Source organism: Rhinatrema bivittatum, chromosome 4 (assembly GCF_901001135.1).
Source record: "Rhinatrema bivittatum chromosome 4, aRhiBiv1.1, whole genome shotgun sequence".
NCBI classification, from domain to species: Eukaryota; Metazoa; Chordata; class Amphibia; order Gymnophiona; family Rhinatrematidae; genus Rhinatrema; species Rhinatrema bivittatum.
In genome coordinates this window covers 318394075-318411956 of record NC_042618.1, presented here as the reverse complement: position 1 = coordinate 318411956, position 17882 = coordinate 318394075, and the positions used below count along the sequence as shown (strand labels likewise).

General features: G+C 42.6%; 1 protein-coding gene across 1 annotated transcript in view; it reads left to right on the top strand.

The window, feature by feature from the left end:
* Positions 1-2642: 2642 nt before the first annotated feature.
* Positions 2643-17882, top strand: part of LOC115090786 (heparan sulfate glucosamine 3-O-sulfotransferase 3A1-like) — a 328522-nt gene continuing 313282 nt past the window's right edge. Inside the window, exon 1 of the mRNA XM_029600290.1 lies at positions 2643-3968. Coding sequence (XP_029456150.1) covers positions 3466-3968 — 503 coding nt within the window. The 5' untranslated portion in view covers positions 2643-3465. The remainder of the gene's footprint in view (positions 3969-17882) is intronic.

Genomic DNA, 17882 nt, shown 5'->3' with positions numbered 1-17882 from the left:
CCTTTGGGATATTGTTCTGCCACATTTTCTGCTTCGTTTGCCCTTCATGGTACCTTAGGGGCCTGATGCCATTTTTTGCGCCACTTTGCCTCTCGTGATGCCATCAGCTGTTCATGGCTCTATTGCTGGGCTGGTATCCTCTTTTTAAACCTTGGGGTGTTCTTCCTCCTCTTACTGCTTCTTTGCTTCACTCATGTTGCATTAGAGAACTCCTGCCAGTGCCATAGGCTACTATTGGTTTTAATGGAAGACAAATGAAACCTATGAAACAACTGTTTTATGTAAACCGGAGTGATTTGTATTTCTTACAAGAACATCGGTATATAAAAATTAAAAATAAATAAATAAAATAAATAAGTAAACAAAAAAAAGTTTCATATTAAAACTAATGCAACAAATATGGGTCCCAACAAACCGAAATGAACTTTTTTAGTTCTGCACATCGCTACACCATACCATTCTTTTTATTTAGTCTGCAAGTCTGTGAGCGCAAAAGCCTGAATGGGAAGGAGGATGCTAAAAGTAATCCTAGCCTGGGGTGCCATTTTGTCCAGTGACTGCCCCTGCCCTTGCATTAACTTTGAGGCAAAACTTTGTTACTCCCTTCTTTAGTTGTTTACATTTTTTGTTATTGTTTTAGTGTTTGTTTTTGGCATATCAGAGCATTACAGCACAGCCTTTTCATTCTTGATTAGCAAATTCTTCAGTTGTTAAAAGTTTTTCTGGCTTAAGGTCCACAGACTCAAAGTCAGAAGTGGATGAAGCAGAGAAAACACAGTCTTGTTTACCTTCCCTTTCTGTGTGGCTGAATATTCAGAAAACATACTCTGCCTTCTTTTATACATTCAGAGCTTGATTTTCAAAGTGTTTTAGACAGATAAAAGTGCTCTGGGGGCACTTCTCAAAGTGGACTTATGCTTGAGAAATTTCAGGCTAAAGTCTGTGGCTAGAAAGTACTGGCAGACTTTATCCCTATGTAGGTCAGACGACAATTGTAATTAGCCACATGTGAAGTATATGGGACACTTTTATCCATGTAACTTAACAGCAAATTTCTGAAGGGAATCTACATAAATAGTTTCCCTTTGAAAAATGGGTTAAAAAGCAAATTTGTGTGAATAGAAAATGGCTGCAAAACAACATCCTTAGATTTGAAAATAATAACCATTCATCTGCTTTTCCAAATGACACCAAAGGTAGCTTACAGCATTATTTTAGTACAGGTACAATAAGATCCTTCACCAAAGAGCTTAAAATCTAAGCAAGTACCTGAAGCAATGGGAGGTAAAGTGACTTACCCAGAGCGGCCAGTCCTTCTGCTCCAACCTTCTGTGCATGTTGTCTTCCCACCCCATTCAACCCTGGGAATGCCTCGCTCTCAGTGCAGTGAAAAGTGCAGGCTTGGTGAAAGCCCCCCTTGTACTTTTAGCCTCTTGAGGCAGACATAAGAAGTTGTCTTACTGGGTCAAACCGAGAGTCTACCAAGCCCAGCATCCTGTTTCCGACAGTGGCCAATCAAGGTTACAAGTACCTGCAAGAAATCCAAACATCTAGCTAGGTAAATACCAATTTTTGAAAAATACCCCTTCAATGAATGTTTTCAAGTAAGGCATATGTATTTAATTTACACTATTTTTTTCTGTTTTAGTTTTTTCAATCATTATTTTGAAATCTTTTTTGTTTCCCTTTTTAATTTGTTTTTTTTCAGATTTTTTTTAAAACATAATAAGGTAGTTTTATTTATTTATTTTGGATGGATTCTGTGTTTTATTTTGAGGATTAGTCCACACCTTCAATACCCTGATGTATCGTGGTTTTATTATTTAATTTATATGGACCTATTTTGTCAACAGTATATAACTATATATATACTGTATCTACAATAGTCCTGCACATACAGTATGTATTTATAGAGAGATGCATGTATGTAGGCTTCTATAAGTTTTTAAATAATATATCTTAGCATTTTATATTTATTTATCTTTATGTTGCATTCTATGTATGAGTAGACGTCCTGAATTTGATACTATTTATTTTTTAAACTGGCTGTCATTTTCATTTTACTTCCTACAAAAAGTGACCACTTTTGTGTTGGAAAGAATGGGATTTTGAGATTTCCTTAATATAAGGGCTGAGAGAGAGGGAGAGATTGAGAGAGACTATCTAGGACAGGACGATAGTTTTGCAACATTCTAGACATTAATATCAAATTGATCTACACTACACAGATAAAACATAACTGTGAAGATAAATAACTGCATCGTTTTTTAATCTGCCTTCCTTGCCATTGTTTTAGCAACATCCGAAGGCCTACATACCTACAAGCTAGCTCGCCCACTTAAAAGAAAAAAAACCACCACTTTAACAACACGGTAAGATCATTTAATAGTCAAAAAATGAGAGTGAAGCAGGATTTCAAATAAGATTCCCAAAGGGGCGTGTCTCACATAGTTTCGACTCATCCAGACGCCGATTGGCGCGCTGGGGGGACTCGCAGGCCCCCAAACGGGCGTTCTGTTTGCTAGCCCTCTGCTATTGGAAATGTTTTCAGTCAATCAACGTGCGTGATGTCATTGAGAAGTTTGCTACAGAGGAGCCATGTGTGGGCAGCAGCAGCGGCAGCGGCTGCAGCAGCTACTGCAGCAGCAGCCCGAGAGCGAAGCGGCACTGGGGCTGGTGGACAGCCACTGACAGCGGGCGAGCCCCTCTGCCAGCAGTCAGCCCAGGGGTGCGCTAAGCCTTCAATACCAGCGCCAGAAAATAAAGTAAAATAAAAAGGGTCAGAATTTGCAAAATCAGGAGCAGCAAATAGAAGATTTTACCTTACAATCTGGAATACTTTTTTTTTTTCCTGCGTAATTGTTTTATTATTCTGCAAAGGATCGAGAAGCTGGAATGCTTAGCTTCCAGGTGACAGAAGGGGACCTGGGGAGGTCACAAAGAGATCTGGCAGGGCTGACTCTGGTTTTTTTTTTTTGCCAGGAGATGAACAGCAGCCGAGCTGTAGGTTGTTCATATTAGGAAGGATGGAGCAGTTTGCTTTTTAAATAATCCCACCCAGCTGCTGGCGGAGAGAAAGGCAATCTGGCGTTAGCATTCGCCCGGCTAAAAAGGAACGCTTGAACTGGTGGTTGTTAAAAATCTCTCTATTAAAAAATGTGTGTTATTGCTTCTGATAAACTCTACATTTTGGAGCATCCTTCTCGCTAAGACATCGGCGACACGGCTGCCACAGTGCTTTCTGTTGCCGCCCCGGCTCTTATGTGCAAGCTTACCCCAGACCCTTGCTATGCTATTTTCCCAAACCAGCAGTAGCTGAACTTTCCCGTGTCCCGGGGGAAGCATGGTGTGACACCGTGGGGAGTTTAAGAAGTTGGGTGACACTGAGAGCAGGCTTCCCCGCCCTGTGCTATGGCACTTTGGATAATCGCCTAGCATGGCGAGCTTCACACGCCTCGGGCTACTATGGCACTCGGCGCAACCGTCTCGGAGCCTTTGTCGCGGAGCATCTTTAAGAAGTTCGTGCTGATGCTGTGCTCGCTGCTGATGTCTCTCTACGTCTTCTACTGCCTGGCAGACCGCTGCCACACCACGCCCGGCCCGATCATCGGGGGCTCGGAGGAGGAGGAAGGGGGCTCCGTGGTGTCGGACCCAGCTCAGGGGCAGTCGGTGAAGAGGAAGCGGCTGCTGCTGCTGCTGCTGCACCGGGGACAGCAGCCGCAGCATCCCCCGCCCGCGGTCGGCCGCCTCGCACCCGGCGGCTCCGGGACCGGCGGCGTTCCGGTCAGCACGCTCACCCTGCTGGGAGAAGGCAGCAAGAAGCTGCCGCAGGCCATCATCATCGGGGTGAAGAAGGGCGGCACGCGGGCGCTGCTGGAGTTTCTGCGCGTCCATCCGGACATCAGGGCGGTGGGGGCAGAGCCGCACTTCTTCGATCGGAACTACGAGAAGGGCTTCGACTGGTACAGGTGAGGTGAGGGGGGGGAGGGGGGGCGGAGGAGAAGAGGTTTTGATGATAAGATCGCAAGCATCACACATTGCATCCCCCCCTCTCTCAATCCAGCCCTCTTCACGGCAGAGTCTGCTGGGCTTTCCTTTATTTATGTGTTGCCAGTGCCACTCACTGGCCAAATTGTCCTCCTAAACTAGGGACTGAGAATTTGCGGATAGAGTTCATTTTTTCATCTAAATCTATAAGAAGGAAGAGTAGGAGTTATATGGCATAAAGCTAGCCCCGCTCAGCTCCGCCACACACACACACACACAAACAAAATATGATGGATCAAGAAGCCTGATCCTTTAGATAAATGTTAATTTACAGAACTGGACCGCTCTAGATTTTAGAAAGTCACATTTGGCCACGGCAACCCATCCTGTTCCTTTGTAAAAGAATTAAAAAGCGAACCGTCCTTAAATGAACACGACTTTGAAATTTGGCAAGTTTTCTACGGCAGCTTTTTTCTACTGTAGCTTATTATTCTGTTCCGAAAATGGATCTGTTTTCCTGATCATGATCATATACATATTATATACACAAATGATCAAATCTAATCAGAAAAATGTTTATTTGCAAAGATAAAATGTTCCAAAGATTACAATATGTAAATTAGAAGAAAAATTCCACCTGCACATTCAGGAATATATTTTCAAAGTCAAGTTGGTGCAGCTGATAGCATTTCCTGCAAACGTGAAGGACTCTTGTCAGCCAAACATTTAAGTTTAATAAATCACAGGGACTGTCCAACGTAAATTCTGGTACACATTTTAATACTGATTAACCAATCCCGTCTCAAAAAAAGATAAATTAAAATAGCTAAATCAAATACAAGAAAGCTGTTAAGATTTAGTCAAGAGGTTTAAAGTACGTGAAACGATGAACGTATATAGAAATTTCTTTTCTGACTAGATGTTATTTTTCACTAGAAATAATCAGTGTGACTTCCAGAAAAGTACTTATTTTCAAATTAGGGTTTGTTTGTTTTTTTTTTGTTTTTTTTTTTTAATAGACCTTTCAGACTGAACTTCTGGAATTAATTCCTTAGTAAGTTTAGGTAAAATAATGATACAAAATATTTAAAAAAAATGTACAATAGAAAGAATTCATCTGTTTTGCAAAGCAGAAGCTTTAAAAAAAGAAAGATTAATTATACAGTATATAGCTAAAAAGAACCACATAAAAATCCTATACTGACAACTTAATTACCCATAAGTAACGGAGAGCCAAGGAGAACACGAGATTTAATTTTTAAACATTAATTAGCTCAGGTTTCAGACTTAATGTAACAAGCATTTTCCTCCTAGACATACTCTCTGGCCCTTGAGGCAATGTCTATTTTCTTAGCCTTTTTTTCTCTACTTGGTTTAGTCAAAATCTCTATTTAAAGTAATCCGTTTTTCTTTATTTGCCTACCTGGGAAGGGCCTGAACAGGGCTCCAAACGTTTAATCAGAATGTCTGGAAACTTTTTTTTTTTTTCTTTCTGCTGGATGTGGAAATGTGTTCCTTTGTAGCAAGATGTAAAGTTCTGTGTTTTCCACCCAGCGAGCCAGAGAAAACTGAAATAATTCAGAACGCGAGGAACGATCTTTGCTAAGTTTTACACGGATGGAAGCTTTGGCCTTGGAGCCTTGGAAAATGCTATTGTGACGTGTAACTGGCTGACACGCTGCTCTCTTATGGCGTTCGACAACTAATCTGTTGGACATGATGTACTTTTATTTGGCTATTGGAGGGGAGGGGGAGATGAAATAAGAAATTAGCTTGAAAAAACAGGAGCAAATATCTTAATATTTTTTTTCCTCTGGCCTGGAAGGTGAGGTTAGTGTTTTGTCTAGTATTAGGGGGATAGGATACATACTTTTATAATGTAATTGTTAATCTGTCACTCCCTGGAAAAACTGGCTATAAAGTCAATTTCCATTCATATTCTTGTCAGAGAAAGATTGTTGCATGGGAAAATATTTTTGCACTATAAGGGTAAAAGCATCGATTGGCTTTTAGTTAGAATACGTTTGTACCTCATTTTTCTGCAGCTGCCAATCTTGTTCTCAATGGGACCTACTCAAAATCTATGACAATCAGAGACTCCAGTCCAAAATTAAATCCTTTCGGGCCATTTTCCGAAGATACCTTTAACCTAGCTGCCAATTTGCGCTAACTTAAAAAATGTATATACATAACCCCACAGACTATCTTCTTGTTTATCCCTTATCATCTTCATTTTATGATTAACATTCAAGTTTCACTCCGCTAGATGTAAAGGACTCAGCCTACAAGCGGAAAACGCTGGTTATAATTTATTATTGTGCAATGGGTCTGCACAGGGTAATACTGAATTTGACAGGCAGGATGGCAACTGAACAGAACCCCAATGCCTGCTGTAGCAGAGCAGTGCAAGCTTCTCCACAGGGGAAGCAAAAGGGTCAGGGACAGTACAAGGACGCTGAGAAAGTTTATAGAATCACTTCCCGAATAAGTTCCGACAGCTCTCCAGTGAAAGGCCAGCACTACAATGCACCTCTTGCTATTTGTCTCGCATGAATGTCAGGGCCTTTGTCTGTTGTCGGGTGGGGGTTTACCAAAGTTTAAGCCTACAATTGTAACCACTTACTGTGCTCATCCAGCCTTCTACCTGTTCTTCTATTCCCCCCCCCCCCCCCCCCCCCCCCCCAAAAAAAAAAAAAGCTCTTACAAGAACTAAGCTTGAAAACCATAAATAGAAAGCACAACAAAAACCAGCCAGTTTAGGCGAGGGAAAGGGGAAGGCAGCCAGCAGAGGGGAAGGAAATGTTATCTAATTGTTACCAGCTCAGTAAATCAGTATTTAAAAAAAAAATCTTGAAATAATTTCTACATTCTACCAGACAGTATATGGGATCTGTTTGATTAATTGCTGACGTTTATATCATCAGATACAGTAATGGTGTCAGCCGCGTTCTAAAGCTCACTTTGAAAAGTACCCACTTTCTTCTGCGTGAGGGAACTAGTTACAGTTACTCGTTATTCAGACAAAAGAGTAAAATGTAGTTACTCCTCTAGTTCCGTTGATTTGGGTACACAGAGTGCAAGCCGCTGTGGAGTCAAAGTTCATCCCGGTTGCAGAGTTTACAAAGTGGAATAAAATATTTCAGGAATCTTCTGAACAAAAAGAATAAAATAGAATAAATAAATAAGCAGAAAAAGACTGAATACGGTTCTTTCGATGTCTATTCCTGCCTTTAAGAGCAATGTTTATGACGTTCAGGTGTCACTTTTGACCAAAAACGAGCCGCTATGTTTGAAAAGAGCACATCGCCAGAGACTCTGTGTCCTTGCCTAGCAAGTAAGAACTTTGGGGGAAACACAAGTGACTTTGGTGCACATTTAATAAATTAGTTGCAACCAATTGGTTACTGTACAACAATGATTGGAGTTTGTGGATATTTGATGGGTGGAGATGGTAGAGTAGTGTATTTATTCTTATTATTTTTATTCATATTACTCAATTTTTGGTAACTTCCTGTATTTATGTCAGCACTGACTTAGAGGTGAGTTTTGATGAGTTTAAAGGTTAAGAAGCACTGGAATGCATTCTTAGTTACTGCAGAGTGAAAACAGACTTTTAGGGGTCTATGTACTAAATGGGCATTAGCATTAACAGCTATGTTGAATGTGCCCTAACACCAGTAGGGCCAATGTAAGAAGGTGCGTTTGGCACAGCACACTGTTTAACCTGCAGTTGTGAGCACACATTTTTTGCACACAATTTTTACTGCCCATGCATCAAAGAGCTTTGCACCCAAAAATTGTGCACACAGGATGTGTACAGATTAGTGACCTTTCATGCAAAACCCACGGTAATGATGGCATTATTAGTCCCCAATGCAAAGAAGTGCACTGACTGTACTCAAGTTTTCAGAGCTAAGAAAACACAATTCCTAGTGAGAGATGGAGTAAAGTTTCCAGGACTATTGTTAGTCTATGGGCAGAAGATGGAGTTCTAGTGATGGAAACTATAGTCAGGATTTTAAGTACAGAAAGCATTTTTTTTTTGTGTGCGCAGAAGTCATATTTTATGTGCAGAAAACATGGCTTATGTGCATAATTCAGGTTCCTTTGCATGCTAAACATTTTCTTTCCAATCATTTTTTTAACTACCAATGCATTGGCAAGTATATCATCAGCTTTACTGCATCAGGAGTTAATTTTTTTTTTTTTAGAATGTGCATTGTGTGCCAAATTTCAGTGAACAGTTTTAACAATCAGCATCTTACATTAGCGATAGGATTAGCTAATGTTAATATACATTGGAATTAATTTTCAAAAGGATATATGAGTACAAAATTGGTTTTACCTGTGAAATGGGCTTTAGAAAATTATGATATATGCTACTTTTACACACATAATTCCTTTGAAAATTCACTCCTAATTGTATTAACATGAGCTATTTAGATGCATTTAATTGTCAGTTCCCCACACCCTAATGCTAACGCAAACAGGCAAATTAGTAAAAATAAATAAATAAATTATATATATATATATATATATATATATATATATATATATATAAAAAACTACCCTTCAGAAGGTGTAGTTAATTCATAGCACTATCAACCATTCTACTAAACTTAATTTAGGGCTTCTGGACTCTAACTTCCCCTACACCCTAATACATGTTTGAACTTTCCAGGGCTCTGATCCCCAAAACAGTACAAGCCAAGCTGGGCCCTACTCTCCTGACTTTCTCCCAAGATCCCATTTGCCCCCTCTGATTCTTTGTCAGTAGGAAGAAGCTGGTTTCCTTCCTGAAAGCAGCAGTGCCAAAAATCAAGATGGTGCCACTAAGACTGACTTGAATGCTATTCATATACAACTGCAGTTTTTAAATATATGTGGTTGCTGACCATCCTCTTCATGCTATATATAAACATTTTTTTTTGTTTTCTGTCTTTGTTCTTTCTTTTTCCTTTTTCTGAAAATCTAATTCAAACTAAGCAGATTTCATCTTAGCTCAAGTTAAAGGCAAAATGTGAATTTTTTTTCAAGAGCTGGTAGAAAAACCCATCAGATTCCCCCCACATTGAGCAGATGCCGAAATTCAACAAAGACTCCAGAGTGGATCTCTCACGGATTCCGCTGAGATTTCAACTGATTTGCTGCAGGGCTTTTTTTTTTTTTTGGTGTGCATGTCAAACCCATTAGATGAACCTTTGGAATTTTTCCAGGTTCATTGAGTTGTTTGGTGAACCTCTTTTAAAAAGACTCCACGTCTCTGGAGACAACCAAAGATCTTGTGTTGAGTGACTGGAGGCAGAGTCTATTACACTCCTCTGTCACGTGTGTTCATTAATCATTTCCTGCTGTTTCACTTCAGGTAATTAGTTAATAGTGATAAAGGTAATTAGTTAGCTTATTGAACTTGATAGATTGCCTTTCTTGTAATGAAATCAAAGTGTTATACATTAAAATTAATAAAACAAACAAAATAGTAAAACAAGTTACAAAAATATAATAAGCAAGTTAACAAAATAAAATAATTTTACACAGCATTGTTGTGAAGAACAAAGATTCTGAACTGGGTGGTATGGGAAGAGAAGATTTGAAAGATATGGCAGGGTACCCCAACGAAGATCCTTAAAGGTTAGGAAAAGATTAATTTAGCAGCAGTATTCTGCACCACCTGAAGTCTCCTAAAAAGGTTTCAGGAGAGTCTGTGATACAAAGCATTACAATAGTCAAGATGACTTAAGATCAGTGAGTGAGTCACAGTTTTAAGATCACCTACATCTAAAACCTGTCTGAGGTGATGAATAAAATGTAGAGCATAGGAAGCACATTATACAAGATTAACAATATTAAAGAAAAATTTAGATGAAGGTCCAATCTCACTACCTACATGGTAACTGTATTCTTAAATTGAACTGGGGAGCCAACCACCTTAGGAGGAAGGAGTTTCTGCCCATTATGGTTCCTGATGAACCACATTACGTCTGACTTATCTGGGTTGGCTTTAGGCTTGGAGAAATGAAGCCAGTTTTCAGTCCAGGGTGGCCACAACCTGGATATCTTCTGTATGGATGAAATAGCTAAAGCCATGGCTTTGTACTAATGTATTAGAAAATACAAAAATACCCATATGCACACTTTAACTATTTATTACATACAATATTTTAAAAATTCTTAACACAGTCTAACCATTCACAAATTTTTCCCATAAAAAAAACCCCACACAATTGGTAAACATCCATTTGATTCACCAATTATAGAAATGTTCAAAAATCCACAAACATACATATGAAACTATCACTACATTCCAATGTACCCTCTCACAGCACCCCTACACATTACCCATTGGAGAAATAAGGGCCCTTTGTTGGGTTTTGATTATTACTAATGTAGCCAGAGGTAAAAGATAGAGATTGAAAAACATAGAGAGCACTGAGAGAGAGAGAGAGAGAGAGAGAGAGAGAGAGAGAGAGAGAGAGAGAGAGAGAGAGAGAGAGAGAGAGAGAGAGAGAGACTGGCTGTAATATCATGGCCCATAGCTAGGTATTTGTATCCCTATGGTAGGCCCACCTAGTAACTCGAGGTGGGGATTAGGTACGAGTGTAGGGGGTTAGGGGCCACTTTGACATTCTATGTGACACCTACAAACAGAACAGTGGTCTCTTGTGAAGATTTGCTGGCCTTCGGAGTGAGGAAACTCACTCCAAGATGAGATTTGGGCAATGTTCTCTCAACCTAGCTTGATGTTACCCAGGTAGAGAGTCCATCAAGCTAGGTTGAGAGAATCTTGCCCAAATCTCATCTTGGAGTGAGTTTCCTCACTCCGAAGGCCAGCAAATCTTCACAAGAGACCATTGTTCTGTTCGTAGGTGTCACGTAGAATGTCAAAGTGGCCCCTAACCCCCTACACTCTTACCTAATCCCCACCTCGAGTTTCTAGGTGGGCCTACCATAGGGATACAAATACCTACCTATGGGCCATGATATTATAGCCAGGTGTGCTCTCTCTCTCTCTCTCTCTCTCTCTCTCTCTCTCTCTCTCTCTCTCTCTCTCTCTCTCTCTCTCATGTCTGGGACCATTAAAAATGGTCCCCCAGTGGTTGAATGCAGAAATACAACAGGCCTGGCACTTATTGCAGAATTTGAAATGGTATCACAATTTGTGCTAACTTAGCTCTTCACACAGGTAACTAGTGATAAATGCTATATTAGCATAAAACACACCCCTTTTGCTATCGCATACGGTACTTACCGCATTTTGATAAATCCACCCCTTAGTGGGGTATTGTGTATCTCAATGTGAAACAATTTAGCAATAGCTCATGGACTATGGTATCAAAGGCTACACTCATATCAAGAAAGACAATGAGAACAGCTTTTCCTTTGTCTAGATTTAGACTGATTTCTGTAGTCAGAGTAGTAAGGGCAGATTCAGTACTGAAACCTTTTCCAAAAATCCAGTTGTTTGGTGTGAAGAAGTAATGTTTTATCCAAAAAAGTCAAAAATTGAAGAACAACCTACCCAATGATTTGACAAAAGAACTGGCAGGTTCAAAATTGGTCTAAAGTTAATAATGATAAGCTTTTGTGTGTACATAAATTTAGAGTTGAATAGAGCTAAAACTTGTAACCAAGAAACCTCCTGACTTGCAATCCACACTGTGGGGGTAACTTTCAAAAGGAGCTGTATGCGTAAATGTAACTACTATTGTAGCAATCTTCCAAAGCCATTTACCTGACTAAAGCACACTTATGCAAGTAAATCCTCTGGACAATTCAATGGCATTTATTGTAGCAATTTTCAAAAGCACACTTACTTGAATAAATCCTTTTTAAAATCAGACCCTATGTTTGGGCTTTTGTAAATCCCATCCTGCAACTCTTGCAATTTGTGATTCCTGGCTTGTGATATATAAATTGTTATTTTGTGGCTAGTTTACTAAGCAGCAAGTCATTTTGGACTTATTCAAAGTAGATAAGTACAGATTGGAGGGGGAAAATTGTCAAAATATTTCTTATGCTGGCTTCTTCTGAGTGACGGTTCAACCGTGCAGAGTCAACAAGAGGATGTGAGAATAAGTTTGTAATCCAAATCAATAGCATTAAATTCAGATGCACATCTCAGAGTTGAAGAATTCATTAAATTATAAAGATATGGTGTTTATTCATTATTCAAGAATATAATTTCATATTATCACTGGGCCATGTACAAACTTCAGAATTGTTCAACTCTGAGATGTGCAACTGAATATAATGCTATTCATTTGGATTACAAACTTATCTTCACATCCTCTTTTTGATGAAAATTTAGAAATCCGTATGAGGTTTCCATAATCCACCCTGTGACTTAGCTTCTTGTTGTATCAACCATTCAGAGTACCAACAGTTTTTATTTGTAGATTGTGGTGCATGAATTTTCCAGCCATGCATCCACCTATCATTTGGCATTTGCTAAGCACACCTCGTGTGTCATATACAGATTTTGTTTTGAAGAAATTTCTGATTAATACACAGTGATTGCTGTCATGTGCACTGAATATTTTGTCAAATCTGTTCTGTGTAGACCAAAAAGGACTTTGTTTCTGGTTTCAGCAATCTGTCGATTGTAATTGCACAATCTGCATTGGTCCTGCACTTTTTTTGCATATAGGTCGCATTAGTGAAAAAATGGCAAAAGTCATGTCACTGCTTAATATAGTTCACATTCCAACTATCACTCAATACCGTTAATGATTTTAAAAAGTTTTTGTTTTTTTTTAATGACTTTATTAAAATTGTTTAAAAGTTAAGAAACATTTATTCATAGCTCTGGAAAGCCATCAAAATCTTCATCTTCAATATCTGTCTCAAAAAGTTCACTATCTCAGCTGGCAAAATAATGTCATTATTATCTTCTTCTTAGTCGTCTCCTCCTTCACCGATCTCATCATCTTGATCTTCCAGAATTTCGGTTTTTCGAAACCCAGTAATTATTATTCTTGGATTTAAATTGTCCCAAGCAAGGCAGCAACCGGCTTTGGTAGAAAAACAGCAGAAGTGCTATGCATTAACGTCTGTTGCTTGCTGTGCAGGAAATGCTCAACAGTCACCGCTACAACCACTGGGGCTCACAGCCTCGCCTGCAAACTGCACCGGTTAAAATTCCTTGAACAAATGTGACAAACCTTTTACAAAACGTTAATATATGGGTCGCTCCTTTGTATAGTTTGCACCCACAAGTCTGCATGTAAAATACTGTGACCTATATCCCAAAAAATACAGGACCTCCATATCACAGAACTTGAATAGTGTATAATAACTGAGGCAAAGATGGGGAACACAGGCCTGTGTTATATTGCTAAGGAAACTCTTTATTAAGAACAACTGGGCCCTGACATACTGTCTGCAGCCCTTGAAGGCAGATGATTCAATGATGTTGCCCAGGAATAATTCTGTGGTAGAGAGACCATTTAAAAGCACTACTTTCTATGATTAGCTGTGCGCTCGCTCTATAACAAATGGCTGCAAAACATTTTAAAAAGTGTGAGTTCTGAAGAGGATCCATTAACCTTAGACCCAGATCCTCCCATTAAGCAGACTTTTATAATCATTCAAGAAGAAAATCCCCAACTTCCTTTCTCCTTAGCCAGACATTGTTTAGACCACATGCCTTAAATAAACTTGTATGTTGAGCACAGTGTTACGATCCCGGTCACTAGCCTAGTGACCGGGCTCTTACCTTCCTCCGTGGCGCCGCGAACCGCCGGGTTTCTGGCCTCCAGGGCCGCATGGCAGCGGCGTCTCCTCGTGGAGACGTCGTCAGAAACTCCTCCCCCCAGCCCTGGTACGCGCGCGCGCGAAGAGCCGTGTTTTAAGGCGTCTGCACCCGGATGTGCAGACACGCCTCTTTTGACGTCAGCTGATTGAGCATGGGATTTAAGCCGGGACTTTTGAAGTTGCAATTCGCCTTGCAACGAGGTTTCTCTTCGGAGTGCTAGTTGCCATCGTTTATCTGCCTGCCTGGTTCCTGACTTCAGCCTGCCTGACTCTGGTATCGTTTATCTGCCTGCCTGGTTCCTGACTTCTGCCTGCCTGACTCTGGTATCGTTTATCTGCCTGCCTGGTTCCTGACTTCTGCCTGCCTGACTCTGGTATCGTTTATCTGCCTGCCTGGTTCCTGACTTCTGCCTGCCTGACTCCGGTATCGTTTGCCAGCCTGGTTCCTGATCTCTGCCTGCCTGACTCCGCTCTCTGCCTGCTTGTACCCCGGTTCGTATCGCTTCCTTGGATTCTTCTGTTATCACCTAAGACCCAGCGGTCCGGGTCCCTACAGGCTCCTCCTGGGGGGATCTCGGGCTTCCAGGGCGAAGACTCCTAAGCCCTAGTGACCCGGGCCTCCACAGCTCCTCTGGAGGGGTCACGGGTTCCCAGGTGAAGATTCATCGTTTCATCTAGTCTGCCTCCCGTCCGTCTCCCTCCGGCGGTCGGCCCAAGGATCCACTTCCGGATTGGTCAATCACAACAGTTTGCAAGGCCATGGATCCGGCAGATCTCGCTGGGCTTCAGGCCATTCCTGGGTTGGCACAACGCCTGGTGCAGCAGCAACAGCTGTTGGATTCGTTAGTAGCCACGGTTGAGCGCATGGCTACTCGAATGGACAATGAACCTCCTGGACAGGCTCCGCCTCTGGTTCCGGCTCCAGTAGTCACATTCCAGACTCAGACCCAGCTGCCTGCTCCTTCTCGTTATGCTGGGGATTCCAAGGCTTGTCGTGGTTTTCTCAATCAGTGCTATGTGCGGTTCGCTCTACTTCCCAATCAGTTTCCTACTGATGCAGTCAAGGTGGCGTACATTTTCTCCCTGCTGGATGACAAGGCGCTGAATTGGGCATCTCCTATGTGGGAGAAGAATGATGCCGCTCTCTCGAGTCTGGACCTCTTTGTGGCTGAGTTCAGAGCCGCGTTCGATGAGCCTGCTCGCCAAACTTCAGCGACTTCGGAGCTCTTGCAAATTCGCCAAGGACCACGTACTCTGGCAGAGTACGCTCTGGAGTTCCGCACTCTGGCGCTTGAGGTGGGGTGGCGAGATGATGCCCTTCGGGGGATTTTTCTTGAAGGTCTAGCAGGCCGGATTAAAGACATTCTTGCTGCCAGAGAGCTCCCTGAAGATCTCAATGCTCTCATAGAGCTTTCTGGACGCATTGATCAGTGGTTGCAACAGCGGGCTAGAGAGCTACGCCCACTACGGCGCATGTCGCCACTAGCGCCGGTCTCGTCTAGATCTCTTGCCTCTGTTCCCCGGTCTACGGGGGCTACCGCAACACCATCTTCTGATGAGCCAATGCAGCTGGGAAGAACTACCCTGACTGAGGAGGAGAAGCGCCGCCGCAGGACACAAGGTCTGTGTTTGTATTGCGGCGGGAAAGGACATTTCCTGTCTAATTGCAAGGAACGGCCGGGAAACGCCCACGCCTAGGAGTAAGGGAGGAGTGTCCCCTGGGCTGTTTGAACGCTGCTCCTCAATGTACGGTACCGGTAACTTTAAAATTTCCCGAGGAGTCTTTTGAAACTCGGGCTCTGATCGACTCAGGGGCTGGAGGGAACTTCATTGCTCAGTCTCTGGTTGAGCGCCTGCAAATAACTACTCAACCTCGGGAGCCCTCCTTGCGAGTCACCTCCATTCAAAGGACTCCATTGGCCGGGAGTATCTCCTTGGTTACAGCTCCGATTTCTCTCCAGACCGGCCTATTCCACAGCGAGGTGATCTCTTTCCTGGTCTTGGAAAAGTCGGTACATCCTATAGTTCTTGGCCTACCGTGGTTACAGCAACACTCTCCCATAATTCACTGGGACAATTTACAGATTGCTCAATGGAGTCCACAGTGCTTCCAGTCCTGCATTACTACTACTGGGAGTTCTCCCATCCCTCTGGCACATGCGGGGCCAATTCTTCCGGCGGTGTACAGTGAGTTCTCCGATGTATTTTCTAAGGAAAAGGCGGAGTTGCTGCCACAACACTGTCCGTTCGACTGTGCCATCGAGCTTCTTCCCGGTACTACACCACCCCGGGGTAGGGTGTATCCGTTATCCCAACCAGAGACTAAAGCCATGTCCGATTATATTAAGGAGAACCTTGCTAAGGGGTTTATACGTCAGTCTACGTCTTCTGCAGGGGCAGGATTCTTTTTTGTAGCCAAAAAGGACGGATCTTTACGTCCTTGCATCGACTACCGTGGGTTAAATAGGATTACTAAAAAGAACCGCTACCCGTTACCCTTGATCCCAGAACTTTTGGACAGACTCCAGGGGGCTCGAGTTTTTACCAAACTGGACCTAAGAGGAGCCTACAATCTTGTGCGCATCCGTCCCGGGGATGAGTGGAAGACTGCTTTCAACACCCGGGACGGGCACTACGAATATCTGGTTATGCCATTCGGCTTGTGCAATGCTCCTGCCGTATTCCAGCATCTCATGAATGAGATTCTTAGGGAACTGCTGAACACTTGTGTCATTGTCTACCTGGATGATGTTCTCATATTTTCGCAAGATTTGGATTCTCATCGCCGACAGGTCCGGCAAGTTCTTCAAATTCTCCGAGACCAGCACCTTTACGCCAAACTGGAAAAATGTCTCTTTGAGCAGGACTCTTTGCCTTTCTTAGGGTATATCGTGTCTGCCACAGGATTTCGCATGGACCCAGAGAAGGTTTCGGCCATCAAGAAGTGGCCTCAGCCTACAGGATTAAAGGCGTTGCAACGCTTTCTGGGCTTCGCCAACTTTTACAGACACTTTATTCCAGGATACTCCCGGCTGGTGGCACCTTTGACAGCCTTAACAAGGAAAGGAGCGGATGTTCGCCACTGGTCTGCAGAGGCTTGTAAAGCGTTTCAAGATTTAAAGGACGCGTTTCTGTTGGATACTTGCCTACGACACCCTGATCCGTCACGTCCCTTCATAGTGGAGGTAGATGCGTCCAGTGTGGCGGTAGGTGCAGTACTTTCTCAGCACTCTAGTGCAGGAACTTTACTCCCATGCTCGTATTTCTCGAAGAGATTCACTCCTGCCGAAAACAATTACGGTATCGGCGATAAAGAACTTCTCGCCATCAAGTTGGCGTTTGAGGCATGGAGGCAGTGGCTAGAAGGAGCTCAGCACCAAATCACGGTGTACACTGACCATAAGAACCTGGAGTTTCTTTCCCAAGCCCAACGCCTCAATCTCAGGCAGGCGAGATGGTCATTGTTCTTTAGTCGGTTCGATTTTATCCTCAAGTACCGACCCGCCGCTAAGAACATCCGAGCCGATGCTCTGTCCCGTAACACCATCCTTGAGGAAAGGAGTGACTCTCCACAGTATATCATTGACCCAGCCAGGATTTCTCTTGACTGCACTAGTGTATCTCAGCAAGGACGAGTAGTAGTACCTCGACGAGACCGAAGGAAGGTTCTGGAGTGGGCTCACGACTCCCTTACAGGAGGTCATGCCGGCCGAGTAAGAACTCTCATTCTCTTGAATCGATTCTACTGGTGGCCTCGGGTACGTCAGGACGTTCAGGAATACGTGGCATCTTGCCCGGTATGTGCCAGGCAAAAGCCACTTTCGGGTTGACCTTGGGGTCTGCTACAACCGTTACCCATTGCCACAGAACCATGGACACATATTGCCACAGACTTTGTGGTAGATCTCCCTCCTTCAGAGGGTAAGACTGTAATTTGGGTTATTGTGGACCGTTTTTCTAAAATGGTACATCTCGTACCACTGGACAAACTGCCTTCTGCACCTGAGTTAGCACAGCTGTTCGTACAACACATCTTTCGAGTCCATGGTCTTCCACAAAGTATAGTCTCTGACCGTGGACCTCAGTTTACAGCTCGCTATTGGCGAGCCCTTTGCAAACAGTTCGGGGTTCAGTTAAATTTC